The 21,661-nt window shown below is 34.4% G+C and overlaps 2 protein-coding genes and 1 long non-coding RNA gene across 6 annotated transcripts in view; 2 read left to right on the plus strand and 1 right to left on the minus strand.

The window, feature by feature from the left end:
- Positions 1–969: 969 nt before the first annotated feature.
- The window catches only part of LOC148627872 (uncharacterized), a 32,515-nt gene continuing 11,823 nt past the window's right edge, over positions 970–21,661 (minus strand). The window contains exons 4-5 of one of the 3 annotated variants that reach the window (XR_015921754.1): positions 6,409–6,578; positions 970–5,719 (exon numbers count right to left, since the gene is read on the minus strand). This is a non-coding gene — a long non-coding RNA (uncharacterized LOC148627872). The other 2 variants (XR_015921755.1, XR_015921762.1) reach the window with 2 other exon arrangements.
- Positions 5,116–13,016, plus strand: LOC148627873 (uncharacterized). 2 transcript variants are annotated; one of them, XM_088580951.1, is made up of 6 exons: positions 5,116–5,163; positions 8,358–8,465; positions 8,743–10,420; positions 11,084–11,255; positions 11,506–11,635; positions 12,099–13,016. In XM_088580951.1, exons 2-6 carry the CDS (start codon positions 8,414–8,416, stop codon positions 12,458–12,460), a joined length of 2,394 nt encoding a protein of 797 aa, XP_088437077.1. In that variant the 5' UTR covers positions 5,116–5,163; positions 8,358–8,413; the 3' UTR covers positions 12,461–13,016. The 2 variants fall into 2 exon arrangements, with proteins under 2 accessions (XP_088437077.1, XP_088437085.1); XM_088580959.1 differs by lacking the exon at positions 5,116–5,163 and adding an exon at positions 5,164–5,186.
- The window catches only part of LOC148627874 (SLIT-ROBO Rho GTPase-activating protein 1-like), a 66,065-nt gene continuing 57,679 nt past the window's right edge, over positions 13,276–21,661 (plus strand). Inside the window, exon 1 of the mRNA XM_088580860.1 lies at positions 13,276–13,977. Coding sequence (XP_088436986.1) covers positions 13,908–13,977 — 70 coding nt within the window. The 5' untranslated portion in view covers positions 13,276–13,907. The remainder of the gene's footprint in view (positions 13,978–21,661) is intronic.

Here is a 21,661-nt window from a genome sequence, read left to right on the forward strand (position 1 = left end):
GGGGTATCCTGCATAGAACTGATGTGAGGATTTTTGATTCATTGAAAAACATGGCCGCTGTTACTAAAAATAGAACATAGGTATCAGACAGTAGTTTTTTGCATATATCTCCAAAACCTTTAGGTTAAGCTAAAATCTGACTTGGGAAAAATGTTCAGCATGATGAGATCTATCTCTGGTCAAATTTTGGTTTTAATCCGTTAAGCCATGTTGGAGCAATTTTTCAATGATTTTTGCTATTTTGAATGTTATTTCTTTCAAAAATCTTCTCTTCTGACACTACTTGACCAATTGAAACCAAATTTGGTATGAATGTTTCTTGGGGTATCCTGCATAAAACTGATGTGGGGTTTTTTGATTTTTGAGATCTATCTCTGGTCCAATTTTGGTTTTAATCCGTTAAGCCATGTTGGAGTTATTGCCCTTTTTCAATAATTTTTGCTATTTTTAATGTTATTTCTTTTAATATTTTGCAAAAGCAACCACAAAAATTTAATTAGAGACTGATATGTGATGGAATTCTGAGTAGTAAATTTTTATCAATCAGACAAAAAAAATATCACTTTTTTATGTAGAAAGTGTTTATTTATGGAAGCATGAATACTGAGTGAAGACAAGGTGATATTTCTTTAGTTCTTTTTGTTTTTTTCAAAATGTTTATCTCTTGTATCTGAAAAATGGAGAATGATGTTTAGGGAAATAATTAAATTTGAATTTTCTCCCCTTGACAATACACAACTAAAAATGTTTGACAAAGTGAATCTAATATTTTACTGTGTGTGAAGTACAAAGTAGATTTATTTTCGAAATCCTAATTTTGTTTAGGATTCACGAAAAGGATGTTGCCTCTGAAAAAAAGTAAAAGTCAAAAATTACTAACCGTTGTGACATATTAAAAGCAAAATAGTCAGGCGCGTAGCTGAGGCTAAATTGAAGTGTAGGCAGGTCCAAAGCGGAGCCCTGGTAGGGGGTCCAGGGGGGGCGGAGCCCTGGTAGGGGGTCCAGGGGGGGCGAAGCCCCCTGAAGCTCCGCGGAGATAGCGTTTTAGAGCATCATTTATGCCTCTCCTGGATGTATTTTATCAACAACAAAAAAATGGCAAAATTAATTGCAGGCAAAAGCTTTTTTGCCTAGCGACAGCTACGCGCCTGACAGTTTTGGGACAGATTTGTGTTGCCTTCAAATTCCCATCACAAATTGTCGAAAAAAATTATAATAACCAGTCACTTAAAAACTACCATAGAAATTAAGCAGTCTTTAAGTTGGAGTAAAAAGTTTAGTGGGCATATTTCATCTACAGTATTTTCATAGCAAAATTTCTGGTTTTAAAGTTTATTCAAAGTATGTACTTCAGAATGAAATAGACACCTGATCTTAAAGGATTCAAAATGACAGGGGACTGAAATGTTCTTAAAAAAATCACCTATGTCAGTATAGTCAGGTTATGAGAAATAACAAAGCAGACAGTAAATGTGTAGAATTCATTTTCACATTTTAAACTCTCTGTATAAAGACTTGAGCAGTAGTTCAGCTTTTATCTTCAAGATTTAATAAATAAAATGTAACCAATGAATATAACTTTAATCACATCAACAATGACAGAAATCAATTGTGTCCAATGAAATCATGTGCTTTCGAAAATCATATGAAAACCATCCATACGAAATCCTATTGAAAGGGGACCAAAGAGTAATCAAGGAAACCAAAGTTCTAGCGGAAATCGAAAGATAATAATCGAGGGACATGGACCAGACACACAACAAAGAATATGAAAAAAAAACAAACAAAATAAGATGTACAAAGCAGCAAAAGTAAATGAGCAACACAGATTCCGTTAAAACTGGAAGCATGGACCAGGTGCATGGGTAGGGTAAGCGTCCTCTGTTCTTCTAGAAACACCCACCGAGTTGTTCACAAAAAGTAAAGTCCGGGGTAGATGAAAGAGGAAAAGAAAACTATGGCACGTTGATCAAATCGGATTGCATGGTGCAGATGGATACACCGTAACGATCCACGAGTTCGTGATGACGACCATAAAACTTCTGTAGTAATGACAACATAACCATGTTTCAGAGGCTTGACTGTAAGTCTAACGCGGTACAAAAAGTGCGTAGTTACGGAAAGCTCTGACATAATATATGAGTTGTAATATGAAAACTCTATACTCAGCTGTAGTCCGAATTTCCTCTGACATTGCAACCCTCCTCTTTTTTATTTAGATATTGATATCTTAACCCGACATATCAATATCCAAATTAAAAAAATGAGAAAGTTGCAGGGTCAAAGGAAACTTGGGCTAACCCGTTAGCAGGTGCCACAGATGAAAGGAAAGTTGACAATATGGAATGAAAAGTCATGGCGTTAGTCGTATAGTTTGGTCAATAGTTTTCCTTTACCATCGATCTCTAAGTGTATGTCAAGATATGAGGCTCAAGGGCGGGTCCCGGATTTTATGAAGGGGAGGCGTGATTACGAGAAGCAGTATAAAGGGAAATCAGATTATGACATGTTTAATGAATGGATATGATCAAAATTACCATATTCAATACAATATTTAGTAGATTACGATATTTTTAAGGATCCTGGATCCGCCCCTGAGGCTGACTCCACAGTGTCTGTAGTATTCTTTATCCCAAATTCTTTGGGGTAGATGCGATGTGTATAAAATCCCCGAAACAAGGATTATTTGACGCTAATACGTCATCTATGTGGCGGAAACAGAGATCAAATGTTCTGGCTAAATAATGTTCCTTCCTTTGGATTTGATCAGCTTAAAGTCAGCCTCATAAGAGTGAAGGAATTTGTCAACGAGTAGAGGACCATAGTGTTTTAATATTGGAATGCCGACCGTTTGTTAAAAAACGCGTCCAACATAATGGATAAATATGTTGCCGAACAAAAATGCTATCATTTTCGGTATTTTTGAAAGATGATTTGGAATAAAACTACCATGTTATTTTTATTTACTTGTTTTTCGTGAATTAGTTTACTAGTTTGAAACAAATGCTGTTCACATTTTTTTCATTGGGGGTCTTAATATAAAGTCCCTGTCCTAAATATACGAAAAACATATGACAAACTTCCGTTTTTCGAGGTGTCTTGAAAACAAATGACAAACATGTGTTGCAATTCTTCCTGTATATCCATGCTGTTTAGGGTTGATATTGGTTGTCATATCCTTCTGTGTATGGTGCGGTATCCGGATAAAAAATACTGAGTATTTTTGTATATGCTTAATAATTATGCATATGCTAAATTCGATTCATGTGTATGCTCAATCGAATTCTGTATATGCCAAATTGTTTAAGCATATGCTTTATTCGAATTAAGGACATGCTTTAATATTTCAGCATATGCAAAATTCGATTTATGCCTATCCATAAATATTAAACGTAGACATTATTAGAATTTTGCACACGCTAAAATAATAAAGCTCATCTTTATATCAAATAAAGCATGCGCTTAAATAAATCATTTGTGCATATGATGCATATGCATAATTCATGTTATGCCTATGCATAAACATTTCAGCGTAAGCAAAATCCGAATTATGTATATGCGTAAATAATTGAGCATAGGCAACATTCGAAATATGAATATGTATAAATAATTTATTTAAGCATATGCTTTATTCGAATTAAGGATATACATAAATAATTAAGCACATGTTAAGTTCGATTTAAGCTATGCATAAATGGGATTTTAAATGCTTATTTTTGACCCTGATATCGCGCCATATCTGTGCTCTTTGAACAAAAATATAAATTGGCTCATAGTTAAGCTATGAAAGATAAAGCAGCTTCTATGTCCTTTGGGAAAAATTTATAGGATCATAATTTACTTTATACAGATCAAGCATACAAATAAACTTTAATAGATAAACGCTGTAGAATAATAAGGTTTACAATTCACTTGAAATGACTTGAGTTGTATAGTATAGCTCAATGAATTTATGCCCAATATAAATCATCTGGCGGAAATGCATTATTATTGGCGGCTGTAAGGACATTACTTTAATAATGAAAAGTTTAAGGAAAGGAATATATATAATTATTTTTTTTCTTATCATAACAGCCCAGCAAACTGTATTTGAGAACAGATTCCGGTTTGGACTTGGAAGTCTCAAATTGAAATGTTACTCAAATCCTTCCTCACTTCATATAGTTCAACAATCAACGTCCTATAAATCGAAGAAACTTTTCTAGGATTTGGTGAATTCGGTAACTAATGATACAACTGATGTATTGATAATACATTTGACAAAAATTATACCACCACTCATCGGGTGGGTGATATATAGGAAGCGGGCGGCTGTCAAATTTTGTTCGTACAAAATTTGAAAAAGTACTTGGCCGATTGCTTTCAAATTGTAATATGGCTTGAAAAAAACTTTAGTTTGATGTTTTTCGTTTCCAAGTGGCAGCCATTTTTGTTGCAGAAATGGCCAACCAACTTACAAAGAAGACAATATGTTTGTGCAGAAAAAACTGGTTAACTGCATCTTTTTGACAGCCTCTTGTTTATTTTTGGTCTGATTTTTTGTTTGTTTTTTTATTGGACCCCTTATAAAACATCCCTGCCTGTGTTTCTCAAAATGACAGTTTCAGGTATCTCTTACAGCTTCCGAAATATACAGCATCAAAAGGGAGTCACACACATTTGCATTGTCACCGCTGGAAAGTAAGACAAAACAGGTTGGACATTGAAGTCCATACTATTACAACGTAAGAGGTTGGAATTTCGTTCAGATGGACGCTGGGTCAGAAAAAAAGCTTGCCACTCAACCTCTATTGTAAAAATGGGGTAAATAAAATAACCTGACTTCACCCATTTTTTTTTTCATAAATTTCTGGAAAGTATACTACTACCACAATGTCAAGTTTAATTTTTAGATAATTGACTGAATCTTAGAAGTCTGGTTTTATTTTCTGTACAATAGTTACCATTAGTTTTGAACGGCTCACATTGAGTTTGTGAGAATTAAGTACGGCATAAATCGCAAAAAATTATGAAAGTGTGCAATCCAAGATAGGGCGGGGTATTCTTATGCATCGACTCTTACGTGATTAAATGACTTCATCGGCAGTATTTTAAATTAGAGTTATTTCCCTTTCACATTGTTTGGCAACAGATGTAAACTTCCGGCCAGGTATATCAGCAAAGGTAAATAATTACTTTATGTTCTGGTAAGAAAATAGTTTTTGAGAACCTTGTTGATTCAATCTATAAAAAAATAAATGTGCTAATGTGTAACTCCGAATAACAGAAAATTGTGTCTTATTCATATCGTATTAAATGGGATACATGCACATATGATGGGTGTAATCAACCGGGACAGGGAACTAGTCCGCAATCATTTGGTCCTAGCAGCAGATTCACTTAAACTTGCATTTAAAAATAATAATAAAATGTACCAATCATGACTATAATACCATACAGATCTGCCTAACATACAAATATATGATATTGTCAGCAACAGAGATCTAAAAATTGCAAAACACCCATAGCTAATAAATGAATATATACAAAGATGCATACATTTTTTCTTTTGATTACCCACATTGGAAAATCTTACGTATATAGATAATCGTATACTTGATTAAATTCTTAAAGACTATTGAATATGATGAAACCACAGGCTTTTTGAATGTTTCTATATTGCATTTCAAATATTATTGGTCTTCTCAAAAGTGTATTTCAGCACTCTCAATCTCTATGCCTGAAAAAGTCATGTAAATCATACATAAAAGACACTTGTAAATACTAATGGTGCTGCCAGTCTTATAAATCAAATTGATTTGGTATTTGATAAAGTTAAACGTCATTTGCCTTACATTTAAAACTCATTGTACTACATTATATTGTGCAAATGTTCTAAATACCTTACATTCTAATCTACTAGATTCACAAACGTCTGTTGTTCTAGTCTGACAACTTGAATAGTGCTGTTATCATTTTATCACTGTTTATTATATATAATTAGCTTGCATAATTTGGTTCCAATTTTTTGCGACTCCGTTTCGTGAGATTTTCTAAAGACTGTCCCAAGTGTCACATAATAAATCGTCATTTGCTCCAATATATTTTTTTTAATGAAAGGGAAAGTGCAACAGTACACTTATTGTAACATTTAACATGATCTTTTCAACTGAACTCTGGAAAAAATTTATGTTTCATTCTGGTCAAGATTGTTTCGTATTGCGGTCGCATTAAGTTATGAGTTGTCGTTGTTGTGAACCTTTTCGTTTCCGTGTGATAACTATAGTTTTAGTGAACCAAGTGTCATGAAATATTGTCGCTAGAGGAAGCTAGCTATTTAAAATAAGGCCAATTCAAATATGTATGTCGAGTTTCGTTTTCACCTTTAGTTAATTTTTGTGGGTATGTAGGGCAACTCTTTCGCTGTACCTGTGTATAATGATGTTTTTGGACCAGCATGCCTTGTGGTATGATCGATGGTTTATCGTCAGTCATTGAAGACCAATAGGTGCCCCTGGGCTGACATTTTCATCCCGGTGGAGTTGTTTGACATTTGCACCATGCCTATTCTTATTATGTCATGCACTGGCCCCATCGTTCTGCAGAAAAGGGGACGAAAAAGGGTTTATTTTAAATTGGTATGGAGGGTAGCGTAAATTAAGATTTAATTTTAATTAGATTGTTATAATTTAATTTTGACAATTTGTTTCTTGTAAAATTCTGTGTGAAGAATAATTAACAGATTCAAAATAGAATTTAACATTTTTAGTTCATAAGTGGGGCCACAACTTAAAACTAATCTTTTTTTTTAATTTCTGGTGGTCCGATTTTGATTTTTTTATTTGATTCCTCGTGGAAATCCATGCCTGCATTTTTCATTAAATATAAGAATATTTCTCCCTGTTTCTGAGTAAGAAGGGGCAAAAAAGTCATTATTTTGAAGACGGTATTTTTTTTTAAATTTTTCATCAGGGGTGGGTTTCTCGAAGCTATCTTAGGGGGTAAAACGTGTCCTGAGACTGTCTTAGGGATAAGACGTGTCCCAAGACTATCTTAAGATTCGTCTCTGTCCTAAGTCGTGTTATCGAAGCCATCATAAATTAGGACGAGTCGCAATTTTCATCCTAAATTTAGGACGACTAAATAGGTGTTATTGGATTATCTTATCGAAAAAATTACTACAGAATAACCGGAACGCGTCAATTTCAAGCATATTTTTAAGGAATGTGCATGCTTTTAAATTTTGACATGAATGTTTCACGATTCAGTGACACTTTATTCAATAAAAGTTTGCTACTGTTTCTATTTCTAATACATACATCGGATATCAATAACTTCGTTCGGTTTTTAAATTCACTCACATGCATATAATTAGGAAGCAATCATTTTTTTTTTGATAATCAAATGGTTTTTACCTTATCATATATGCATTTTTGTTTATTTGATATAACCATAGCAACCATTTACCTGTATTTATTATTTGTAATAAAAACATAATATAAGTAATAATTTAAACATTCCACAGAATATACTTATGATGTCTTTATGACGTCTTAACTTGAGACATGTCTGAGTAGCTTCGAGCCACAACCTAACATTGTCATAAGATGATCCTAAATCCATCCTAAAGTTAGTCTTAGGACGTGACTTAGAACACATCTTAGGACAGCTTCGAGAACCCCCCCTGATTTATAACATATATTTTATTATTTTTCCTCTTTACTAGTGCTTTAAAAACAAGTGCTTTAAAAAGTATGCTATAGCAATTTACTCTATCGATAACTATGAAAACAGAACTTTTTTACTTAATTTAACTTCAAAATGTTGTGCAGTATTATATCCAAACCAGTTGTTATGTCTATAATAAATTGTAAGTATCTATTTTGTTTACGCGCCAAAAACTGATGTTGTGTCCACGCTTGCCCCAAGTGAACAAAGTTCAACAGCCTGCGGTCGTAACATGCTAGGCTCGGCTAAGTTTTTTTATTCCTAACCATTTCAGAGGCCTTGACTTTGCCAGTCGTATATATTTTTTAATATGTCCCTTATTTCATAATTTTGTGTTAACAAATACAGACTTTTTCCTAAAAAATGAAGGGTAGGAGGAGGCTAAAAAAAAAAAAGAAACAGTGAGGGTTGATTTTTTCCCTTCCCCTTTCTAACAGACTGTGGAATGGCTCATCAAGAACCATCATTTTTTTTCGAAAATGGCAAAAATTACAGTCGGCGGGTCTGTAAAACTAAAAATAAAAAAACTGTGGCCCAAGTAGTATGCTGTATAAGGATGATTTTCAATGTCTCTTTGATAGTATCTTATTATTCAATTCATGTGAAAAATACCAGTAATTCAAATATTCCATTGTAATTTCGCTTTTTAGATGAACAGAGGTACACAATTCGTTTGAAATAATACATTTCAATTCCCATCCACACAATGGAGGAATTCCAACTGGAACAGACCCCAAGACTGAAAGAAGGCAAAAAGAGTAAGTAGACTTTGATTTCAAGTTACATTTTTTTTCTTTTATTTTCCTCGCTGGCATGTGGCTCTGAATAATTACCATGAAATGAAAATCCAATGCAGAAAGTATTGCGCAAATCAAATAAATTTGCACCCTTTGTCGACTTTTTTTAAAAATATAATCCAAGGTAGTAAAGTCCACCAACACCGAATGTTATAACATAATATTATTAGTTTATAAAGCGATAGATCTTTCAAAAGATAGTTAAGTCGATATTTACAGTTTACTTTGAACCTTACAGGACATCCAAAAGAATCTGCCCGGGAGGCTTCGCAACTCACGTTTGGCGTGAATTTAACGGATGCCGCAGTCGGACACTTGGAGCTGCTTGAAATAGTAAACGAATTTCCATGTCTCTACTGTGGTCCGTTCAAACGCCGAGCTATTAAAAGATATGAGGAGTTCTGGTTGCCTTTGGTGGCGTCACAAAAGGATTATTTAGCGGCTCCATTAGATATAGAATGGATTTGGCATTGCCACATGTTAGCTCCTAAGTCCTATATTGCGGACTGTGAGCGAATGTTCGGAAGAATCATAGATCATAAAGTGTATCGAATGGACGAAAGAGAAATGAAAATTCTTAAGTCGAAGGAATTATGGGAAAAGAAATATCCGAAAGAACCGTTCATAGTAGACTTACCCGACGCTGAAAATTACGGACCAAATGTAGACCAGAAAATATGTACTCACACGTCTCGATTCAGTTACAACATTGAGTCCGCAACTTGCAGACAGGGGAAATTTTATCACAACGTTAGCCTTCCCCACTACCGCGATAAAAAATACATTCGACTCGCATTTGAAAGGTACCAGAAATTTCTGTACCTAAAACAATGTACGGAAATGTCCTTCCTAGTGCCTTGTTACGATATTGATTTGATTTGGCACACACATCAGCTGCATCCCCTCAAATACAAAGAGGACACAGAACGAATTTTGGGAGCAATGCTGTCACACGACGACACAACCACTGATCGATCCGATGGCTCGAAGCTTTCGACGTCGTACAAGATTACTGGCAAGTTATGGCACACATTGTATGGGGAGAACTACCATTATCCTGGTGCAATGTACCGTGGCGAGACAACTAGAGGGAAGTATGCTCAACCTAACATCACAAAACCTTCAGAGGTACAACAAAAGCCAGTAGTCGTCGCTTTCGACTACATGGCACTAGAGAAGGGTCGAGACGGACAACCTGTAAAAAAATATCAAGTGCACGTTTATCTCGACTTTAAAGATGAGAGGAGACTGGAGTATGATAATGGTCGGAAACTGTTGATGGCTCTCCAAAGTCCGAACTTAGAATGTATTGACGGAGAAGCTAGACCTTTCGAATTTGACCATGTGAAGCAACACAATCCTCTAGTTGTAAGATTGGTTAAATTTAGGAAAGAAGACTATTACGACTATGATACAGTGTCTCAAACGAGTCAAGCAAGTGTTGCAACCAAATCAGGTATAGTAATAATGGGAACCATCTCTGAGAAAGATGAAATGTACAGTTCTAAAGAGAGCTTGAGATCGGAAAATACCCTGAAGTCTAAACAATCAGAAAAGACTGAAGACACCATATCGGAATCCTCAGGTTTTGTAAGTGCATCTGATTTTGGAAGTGAAAAATCAAGAGAGTCTTTCATTGAAGGCCAGCTTGATTTAGCTGATGTGGGTGACTGGGTAAGCTCGACTCAGAAAATATTCCAGGAGACTCTTAGCTTTGTCGACTCTTCTGGAGAACATTATGTGCTGTATATAAGTGGTAGGATAGAAGATAGGAGCGATCTCTGTAATTTTGTACTTGTAAACGATGAATTCGAGACCATTGTACAGCCGAAAGATCTCGGCGAAGTTATTGTACCAGAGTTTACCATTCACGATCCTTTAGAGAACTGCCATTCTTGCTACTTCGCTGATCAACAGTACGTATATATATATGTTTTTCTTTTTGATATCGCCGCAAGCTTTGTTCTGAATATTAACCTTTGCTATCATGTATTTTCCCTACACAAACAAGAACAGTTTTATACGAAAAAGTCGCACATTATATACGAATAAAATCAGTCTACATGTAAAAACATTCATCGGGATATAAGTATGGTAAGTTAAGGTTTTGTTGGGGATAAGGTCTCTTTGAAGTATTTTCAATATATACACGTGTACTTTACATATACAATAGATACCTGCCGTTTGGACTGCATTTCGACATTTCAAACAGATAAAAAAAGTCCTTTGCTCCCACATGCACATATTCAATAAAAAATAATTGAAGTGACCTTGATTACGCTGGGTATCCTAACACACCGAACTATAGATTGCACAACGATCCGGAGTATATACACCGAGCGCGGAGCTCTTTATCTAAGTTTTAATTTTGACACAACGGGCCGCGGGCAAAACTAGTTCTGTTATGTCAAATATTACTTTTCGATTATCGGCTCTGCGTCCATTGCATCTACTCCGATTCGTTCCCCCATCTCCGGTTCTATGTGTCATGATACCCAGCGTGTTTATAAATTTGGTATTCCTCTTGAATGTTCACAGAAGCACCAAAAAACTAATGTTCGTTTTTTTTTTTTATACAGAATGCGTGACAGTGCCAATGACATAAATTTTACATGTCGAGTTTTACATTCTCCGCTCCATACGTTTTCTGCTGTACAGATTTTCCAGGGAGAACCGGAAGAAGAAGCCCCTCTTAAGCCTATCGTCACGTGTAGGCTGGTAGACTCCCAACAACTGCCCTTGCCCAATATGGTAGGTTATCATAAATGATTTACAAATGGCCTAGTAAAGGGTGAAGACATTTCCATCTTTTTACATGTATGTATATACAAGTAGCTATCCACTGTTTTAAGTGATTATTAGTTTAAAAAATGTTTAATTACTCCTTGTAATATACTTTAAACATATATAATAAAACTTGACACCTTTAATAAAAGTATATAATTTCTTAACAAGTAATTTGGCTGTAGCTATATTGCCATTTGAGTTATATTAACTCTAGGTATACAATGGAGCACGACCGTGTATAACATTGGACCCACGATTTAGAGAGAGGGGGATTCTAATCCAAGACAATGATGGAGACTGGGCAGTAGTTGTTGGTGCATGGTTTGTAACGGATGAGCAACCAGGTATTTACCTAATGTTTGTTTGGTTGTTTTTGATTGTTTATTTTATTTGTTTTAATTAGCTCCTGCAACATTAAGACTTCACAGATTTTAATTTCTCAACCGCGTTCACTCGTCCGACTGCCAGTTTGATTTCTTCCATGTGAAACGTAGATTTTCAAACTACACCACCGTCTTGTTTTACCACATTTTGTAGGAGTTGTGGGGCATGTAGACGTTTTTAAATATTTATCTTTAGCTCTGAACTCTCTTCTGTGGATTGTTTATTGATTGTCACGAAAAGTTGTGCATATTGTAAATGAACGAATTTTGTAGGAGTTACACGGGACTCGGCAACCTAAAATTTCAAAAACAGTAAGATACATTTGGCCACAATCTAGATGTGCACTAAGATCTGCAATCAAAGAAATAAAGCATCAGTTCCTGTTTTAATTTACTCATGACTCGAAGACTTTTTCATTCTCAGGTACCCTTCGATTCAAGCTGTTCAAGTGTGCCAGTGGTATAATTAAAACACTGATCCTGCCTTACGAAGAACACAGGTGCAAAATCACGATTGAATCTTGTACCATAGACTTCAACAACGGGCATCTCGAAATTGACGCTAAGTCAGATGAGCTTGTGCAAAACATTGGATTAGCATTCGCCATCAGCATGTTGCACGTGCTCTGCGTGCCAAGACCGGATGATTGGAAACCAGGGGAACCAGTTGTTACACCTAAAACCAAACACGTCTTTTCTGAAAACATGCTGTTTGTTCTAGGTGCTGGATTAGGTATTACTACGCCATCAAACCATTTCCGCGAAAAGCGTCGTCAAAAGAAATGACATTCTCATTGAGTGGTACATCATCTCTTCATTATACTGGTCATTTGCGAATCCATAAAAGTGGAAAATGTCGCCTAATTTAGCCTTTTTTAATGACACTGACTCATTCTGTTAGAATGGTCTCCAGCTACCGATTGCATTTTGAACTTCAAAAACAAATACCAAGGAATAAAGCAATATGCAAAAGTGGAAAAGATATATTTATTTGCAGTCATTGAGTTCAGATTTGACTCCAACCTGGCTTAATGGGGATGAGAATTTTTTTTTTCATTCTCGTGTGATCTGCATGTGGACAACTTGAAAAGTGTACGTTGGTGATTAAATTTACCTACTATTAACTGAAGGTGCCATCACAAATTGTTTCTGTTTGGATAAAATGGTGTATAAAAGTAAAAATGAATGCTTCTGGTACAACAAACAAAATACCCAGGGTGTTGTGTTTCAGTTTTAGTTTGATGGTTTTAGTAGATTTCTGTTTTTGTTCTGTTTTTTTTTTTTTTTTTTTCGTTAATTGTTTTATATTTGTTTTTACTAATAAATGGAGCATTTATTTCTATATGTTGTTAAGGTGCTGTACAGGTAAGTCAATCGAAGCATAAAAAACGAATGGAGCAACTTCTTTTGTTACTTTGTATTTTTTATTTTAGTTACTTTATGTTCTTTGTTGTGAGTGTCTGTTTTTCAATGTCTGGTCTTTGTCCCTTGATTACATTCTTTTGATTACCGCTGTAACGTTGGTTCCCTTGATTACACTTTCATAATATCATGTGTGCATGTACTTATAACAGGGGTCCTTTGCACCACCTGACTGGTTTAGTATCCTAAAGTAGAAGAGAAAAAGAAAACTTTAAAGAAGTATTCATAATGATTTCAACAGCAGTGCTTTGTTAAGGTCACATTTATCTAGCTTTTTGTGGGTCACAACTATTAACTTCCTTAGAATTAGATTTTTAAGTAGTTTCGATTACTGATATATTTATGTATGTTTTTAAAAAGGCTTTTTACGCTGATTCTGATTCCTTAAGTTTGTCTTGTATAAACAAGTGCTTGACTATACACTATTTTTTCCTTACTATTTCTCTGGTTACCCGCAAATACACCGATACTCTAAACCACCAATTCAAAATTGGCATTATGGCCTGAGTACGCAATTCGTGGTTGTACGTACTTAAACGGTTCCAAAGTTCATCATAAATCAAATTAAACGATCAAGTTTCATAGAAATAAGAGAATGACATTTCCTGTTTGGAAAAGAGCGCCAGTATAATTATCGCCTAATACATGATAAGACTTAACATAATAATATGCCCATTACGAGGAAGAATTTACAAGGCCAAGTGTATTTCGTACATTTTATTGTCCCTGTTAGTCTCATTCAGGTGTATTTTTTTACCTATATAGGGGTGTTATTGTTTTTATTGTTAACGAGCTGATTTATAGACCAAAAATGAAGATAGATAGAAAAGACAAAGAAAGGGAAAGAGAAATAGTGTTGGATTTTGATTTTACGTGTAAAGGTAAGTTAAATATTTGTAATTGGGTCCGTCATAACTTATATCACGGATGAGAAGGGGCCTAATACTCGAGGCATCAAAAAGCGCATATGTATACTAAAATCGTTTAACTCTTTTGGATATAGTTAGACATGTCTTATAATAATGTCAGACACGGATCCAGAGATTAAAATAAAAGATTTCAGACTATTGTTTACTTATTTTGTAATTTGCTTATTTTCGCATTTTAAACGAGATCAACAAATGTTTTCCAACAAAAGGGGGGTGTAAACCCTGTACTCCAACCACTCTGGATCCGCCGCTGACAACGATTTATTCATCAAAGGGAAGACGGATGTCAGATACATAATTTCTTTGGATATCGGTCATTTAGTTCATAATCAAGTATATTATTGACAAGTACGTTTGCCATCCTTCAATTATACCATATGGATATAGGTTACACATTTATGCTTATACATGGTACAGGAACCTTGTTATGTTGTTATAAACCATGTAAGCAGTCATAAGCACATTTACGTTAAAACAGTTTCTTCTGTTAAGTTAAAACACAAACACATTTTCTGGGGGGAACAGTCCTTTTCGACATAACCGGCTACGGCCTGTACAGGCATAAAAAAATACTTGCATACGTAAAGAAGGCCATACAATATCATTATCATATTCTTGTGGTTGGTATGCATTCTGTATACCGGTATGATATAGACAAACTAACACCTAAAAAACAACTTATTTCAGGAATTAGTATACAAGGTACCAAAATCTCCTACTTACAATAATTAATTTTGAGTAAGCTTTTGTGGTAATGCGTTAACCGCTGGTTGTCAGTCTACTTTTGTCAAAGACATATTTCATTTATTTGCGTCATGCAAACTTTTCCTTACGTCCGAATTTTCAAAAAATATCTAAATTTAATGTCTGATTTGTTTTGCGTAATAAGCCAGTTGAAATTTTAGAATAAGCTATAATTGGCTTGCAAAATGTTTTCTCTTTAATACAAAAAAATGTATCTTAAATGTTTATACTGGAGGCATTCTCAAATAAAATGCTCTGTATCTAATTAACCCCAAAGACAAATTTCTTTATCTTGAAGTGGTGGTGGTGGCCCATCCTCAACATTCAGAGCGAGTATCAGAATTATAATTTACTTCAGTTGGTCTTCCCTTGATTAAATGACATCAGACAATAACCTGATGAAGTTCCTTAATAGATAGTGGACAACTGAAAAGGAAATTAAAACTTAAAATACCTATGAAATGATAGAAAGTTTGAATTAATTGTCCAGGTAACCATTTTTAAAAGACTTTTCATTAAAAAAAATCAATTTCCTGACACTATTATTGTAAATATTATTTTAATCTGTTATAAACAGAAAAATGTGGTCAGTTTTCATTATTTGAATATAGGTGCTTCTTTAAACCAAGTGTAGATTTACCAGTATTTAATATATTAAACCGAATTATAGGTAGGGATTTTATGCAGAGCCGTTAGCTCATAAGTTCCGGACCTACAGTTCTCCAGGAAGTGGAGGAATCTACACAAGACAATAACAACATAGCTTCCTTACATTTTTCCCTTATAGATTTTTCTAGTCTTTTTTTTTCATTCAAGTATACCTTTTTCAAATAAAACATTCTTTTATTTACAAACAGCAATCTCGTTGGAAAATTAACACGCCCTTTCTTCATGTTACTCCCATAAAGCAATATTGGCTACTGTATTCCCATTAGGTGCATTACCCAATTCTACCCACTTTTGTCAATGAAATACAGTCTTGCAATCTAAATTATAAGATTGTCTTTCTTCTCTGTTAATAATTTACCCTTTTGTGCTAACTATGGAATAGTCAATAAGCATACGGGAAGCGTGCTCAATATACACTTCCGCGAGGAAAATTCTTTTGATCTACCCAAGCCCTACTTCCCGGAAGTGTATATTGAACATGCTCATCAACTTACCACAAAAGGGTCCATTGGGATGCTTAAATATTTGAAGTGTTTAATATTATCTATTTGACCGCATTGAATTTTCTTAGAAATTTCTTCAATCTTCCTTGTCTTACTGAACACTAGTTCATTTGTCTGTTGTTAAATATTTACACACCAATTCATAGAGAACAATCTTTCCTGGTAATCCTTTTAGTAGTTGATAAAAACAATTTCATCGGCTTACATTAAACAGTTATACCTCTGTATTTATTTAAAGTATACATAGCTTTACAAGGCAGAGAATTTTGTGGCAATTCATTTAAAAAATCTTCTAAATGTTAAGGCTTATTACGCACCAAATTATGGTCTAAAGTGTGGGGTCCTGAGCGGCTAACACTGTATCCTATTTTTTCATATATTCTTTACCAAGTGGAATGCTGGAACATCAAATCTTTACATTTATGCTTACTTGACAAACACATTTTTTCATTCCATAACTAAATTTGCTTGGTCAAGTGAACAAAGTCTTTATAAATCCATTTTGAGTGTTCTATGAAAATGTCCTCCCTAAAAGCTTGCAATTTCTTTTTTTTTCTTTTTTTTTCCCTTAAATTACTAGTTGAATATAAACTCATTAATTCTAGATAAATGCTGTTAAGGTTACAAAATTGTCGTTTATCACAAATAAATTTTTGTTGGAGTAAAATTTTCAAAAGGGGGAATCAACCGACCCCCGGACTCCTGGGTCCGCCACCGACTTTCCAGTTGTTTTAGGCTAAAAACCACTAATTCCACTTCCCATAGGCTTCTATGCTAATTTCACAATATTCAATGGCTTCTCTGGACTTTACCTTAACTTTAACCTGCAGAGGACTATATATCATGTACACATGCCAGCTCACAATCCTCAGAATGGCATGTGGGGTTAGCTGACTTGCAGTGCAGTACTGGTCACCGGAAGTGAAGTGTCTTTAAATAGCATGGGAAATCCCAGTGTTTTCACAAGATAGGGGTATATTTAGAAATCATTATGAAGATTAGGCTTCACATCACAAGAAGCAAAATGCACCTATAAAATGTACAGAAATGTTTTTCCTTTCAGAAACTGTTTAAATTTTTTAAATGAGATGAGAACTTTTTTCACAGCACTATGAGGAACAGGGGTAATTTCTGCGTAGGACTATTTTTGCCTACGTTCCAAATGCTCATTGGTTGAATTAGTGGTCTGTAACCTAAATTTTAAAGGGCCATTATTTAATTCATGAGGACGAAGGGTAAAGGAATGCGCTATAACCATGCATTCTTCCTACGTTAGGCTGGTGTCAAACATTTATATCCAACTTCAATGGTGAATTTTAAAACACTACTCTGCTATTTGCGTGCACTGTCGGTCTGACCAATTAGGTTATCGCTTTTACAAGTAGATTATACAAAGTTAATCTACACAATGCAGGATACAACCATACATGTAAAAGTGCACACTTGACTTATTACAATAACATAGTGTTACTTTTCTAAGATCATGATGTCGAGAAAATTGTCTCGAGATGAAGTAGAAGCAAAAAGAAACTCTGGGAAATTCTGTAAGTATAGCTCGTCCGTTTGTGTTATTGTCTCTACAAGATAACGAGAAGTGCAATGAATTAAATAAGAATATACTGGCGTGTGTTTATAAAATGAATATATATACCCGGATACATGTTAACAATATATATTATTGTCTACTCGTCCTCTCGTTACATCTTCGACAATGGTTCAGTGGTGGATTTGAAAATTTTGTTAACTAAGTGCAAACGTTTGGCTGAAATGAACAAATATAGCCTGGAACACCTTTTTTTTCCAAATATCCATAGACCAGCCCCTGTGGTCAGTGTTATCGATACTTCTATTCCTTCTTCGATGAAAAATGAACTTTTGAAGACTATCGAATGATTTGCATAACTAATCCCATATACTTTTACGGTTTGTGCCCAAGGTGTTTGGTGCAAAATATTCAACACTGCTTGAAATTCTATACCTCGCAAGTTAACCAGCACTTATGGAAGTAGATTGATTGAATAAATCCTGCAGAAGATGCGGAAAATATGGATAATCATTGAGAAACGAAGTGTGAAACCGATTTATTCGATTTCGTATAAACCAGAAGAACCTATAACTATGTTGCAGAAATCAAAGTATTTAATGCATTTTTATAAACAAACAATTTCATTGAACACTCATTTTTTGCAACAATGACTCTAACTTCTAAAATTAAAAATTATGGATCCGGTAGTCTATGGGTCCGGTACCTGAACAATACCTCCTACAAATAGTTCTAAATATGTGTTCCCTAAGAAGAGGAATTTCTCTCGTAGAACCTACGAGACGCTCTCTGTAATAGTGTACGACAGAAGCTCTCTGATAGTGACCTCATATACGTGTATACTTCTACAAAAGAAGCTCTCTCTGAAAGTGTGCTCATATACATATGTTACAGGGCAAATTGGAATCCAGGAGGATCCGGAATCCTCCCAGGGCAAATCGGAATTCCAATTTGTCCTAGTAAAAATTGGAATTTTGATTTCCACTTGTTTAAATCCAGTACAAGTCAGAATTCCAATTTCTACTAGGACATATTGAGATATTCCGATTTGTACTAGGGGGATTCCGGATCCTACTGAATTTCTAGTAGGATCTAGAATCGTACTAGAAACTTAAGTTAGTAGGAGTCTGGATTCTGGTGTCCTTTCAGGTTTACTATATGTAGTGTTTATTAATGATTTGCTAACTGATCTTCAGTATGTAAACTCAAATACTGGGGTTAACAATGTTGTAAGTTGTGCTCCATCATTAGCTGACCATATTGCTTGCATTAGTACAACCCCCGTTATGTTACAACGTATGCTTGATGTCTGTTATAAGTTCTCACGAATGTAGCGATTTACATTTATCGCACAGATGTAATGCATTGTGATTTTTACGCTTACCCCTAGGTCGGCTACATCCAACTTTAACTGGACTATAGGACAAGAATGTATTCCTATTTCAGACCACGTAACCCATCTTGGTGTAATCCCAAATGCTTACATGAAGACTCATGAAAGAACTATTAAAGCCTGTCAAAAAGGAAATAACTCGTTTTTTGCATTAAATGGAATTTCTTCGGATACAACAAACCCGAGTGTTCTTGTTAAATTATATTTCGCTTCCATCTACATTGTATGGTTGTGAACTTAAGTCCAACCTCAAAGCGCAAGACTTGTTTACTCTTAACCGATTTCAACACCTGATAGTCAAAAACATTCTGAAACTCAAAATTAATACTCGTTTGGATATGTGCGAAAGTATTCTAGGCTTCCATCCTATCACAAGTGAGACTGATAAACCCAAATTATTCTTTCTTCAAAAACTGTGCACTTTGCACAACATACATTTATCTAAAGCAATCTTCCTGAATCGATTATTTTCATATTTGATGGACCCCAGTCGTAAACATTTTGGTTATGTTCCTGATGTAGTAATCTTACTTCATAAATATAGTTTACATGAATATTTACTTGGATTTATTCAAAATGGACACTTCCCCTAAAAACAAGAATGGAAAAGAATCATTAAACAGAATGTGTCTAACGTACAAACCAGCGAATGGTCTACTCGCATAAATAACGATATTGACTTTCGCTAAATACATAATACTATCACATTTGCAAAAGATTGGAGAAACTCAAAAACAGTAAATGAAATAAAAAGGTCATACTTTATAAAAAAAAAACTATTGACGGACGTTCCCAGTGGTTCACCAATGATATGTTTAATATGTAGTAGACAATACGTTGACTTTTTTTGCCATATTTCTTGTACATGTTCTGCAACCAACGTCTTGAGACAAATCTGGTGGGACTTGAAAATTGAAAACTTCGACCTTGAACTGTTTACAGAACTTGACTCATACTCCCAGGATGATCCTTTTATTATTCTACTTGGGAATGCAAAGCAGCGATGATTTTGCAATTAACTTCACTAAATTGTGCCACGCTCATGTTGTACAATGCGCAGCAGAATACAACCGCCAATTTAGACTTGTTCGTGATAACGTTGACGTGGATTGTACTAATACAGATATCCCCAATTGCATGTTTCATGAAATAATTGGAAATATTTGATATCTTTTTCCATTTTTTACATGTAATAACGTTTTGTTATTTGCTTTATATTTATACTGTTCATTTATCTCATGCATTTGAGGAAATAATGGTATGAATGAATGAATGAATGAATCCAGTACAAATCAGAATTCCAATTTCTACTAGGACATATTAAGATATCCCGATTTGTACTAGGAAGATTCCGGATCCGACTGAATTTCTAGTAGGATCTTGAATCGTACTAGAAATTTAAGTTAGTAGGATCCTGGATTATCCTGACATTTTAAACCATAAAATTTGTTTGAACACTGAATTCAAACTACATTTAATAATATTTTATTCAATCGAGCTACAATATGTGATCAAGTTAAACCAATAAAAACACAACTCTTTCAATATTTTGAACAATTTTCAATTTGCCCAGTGTTTGAATTTTGCTCGTTCGTTCGTGTTAAGTCCCTTTTCAGCATGAAGTCCCTTTCCAGCATCAAAACACTTTAATGTCGATGCGTATTTGACTCCTGACAAGACAAACTTCTCCCTGTCATATTTTTGTGGGAAATTATCCTCATATTCCGCTAGTTTTTCATAAAACAATCTTTTATGGTTTTTCACGTTATCACTTTCCATTTAATGGTAATAAATGAACACAACCTTTAACAGAGCTCACAGGATTACAAGTCAGGTCACGGGGATGACCCAAATTTGGGATCAATAAAATATCTTTCCTACTTTTTTTTAATAAAAGATGATTAGACAATTATTTTATCATTATACAACACCAACATACTTTCATTTTTTTCTTTACTTACATGTATTATAACTTTTTAATGAATGTACACTCATTTAAGTCAGGACAATCCGAAATCCTCCTAGGGCAAATCGGGATATCTCAATTTCTACTAGAACACATTGGAATTCAGATTTGCCCTAGGAGAATTCCGGATCGTCCTAGATTCCAACATATAAAATATATATATATATATATATATATATATATATATATATATATATATATATATATATATATATATATATATATATATATATATATATATATATATATATATATATATATACACACATACATACATACATACATACATACATACATATATATATATATATATATATATATACGTCTACGCTAGAAGCTCTCTCAGAATGTGACGACTCTATTCGCTACACTGCCCCATTGGATCAAATTGATACAGGGAAGATTATACAAACTTATAGAAGGATCTGAAAAATTCCCAACGATATATTTACGTCAACGCTATATGCTCTCTCTGAAAGTGTACTAAAATAAAGGAATTCATATATCCCCTAAAAATGTTCTCCTCCGATCCGCAGACCCAAAATAAATGCAAGAAATTGTAATACGTGTGATTTTTTTAATCACTTCCTACGGCCTCTACAAAATTTTAGAGGGGTTATCAGAAACACACCATTATTTTTTCAGCCAAACAGAGTATTTATCATATATTATAATTATACTTAAATGCATAAGAAAATAGTTTCTTTAACACAAGATTTTCAAAAAACTAGACACTTTTATCACTTTGAATTTTCCCGCCAATTTTACTTTGTTTAAAATCACTGCTCTTCAGGTTCTGTTTATTTGATTCATGTGTT

The sequence above is a fragment of the Perna viridis genome, chromosome 1, assembly GCF_037379345.1.
Source record: "Perna viridis isolate PV_CMFRI_1.1 ecotype Kerala chromosome 1, ASM3737934v1, whole genome shotgun sequence".
Lineage (NCBI taxonomy): Eukaryota > Metazoa > Mollusca > Bivalvia > Mytilida > Mytilidae > Perna > Perna viridis.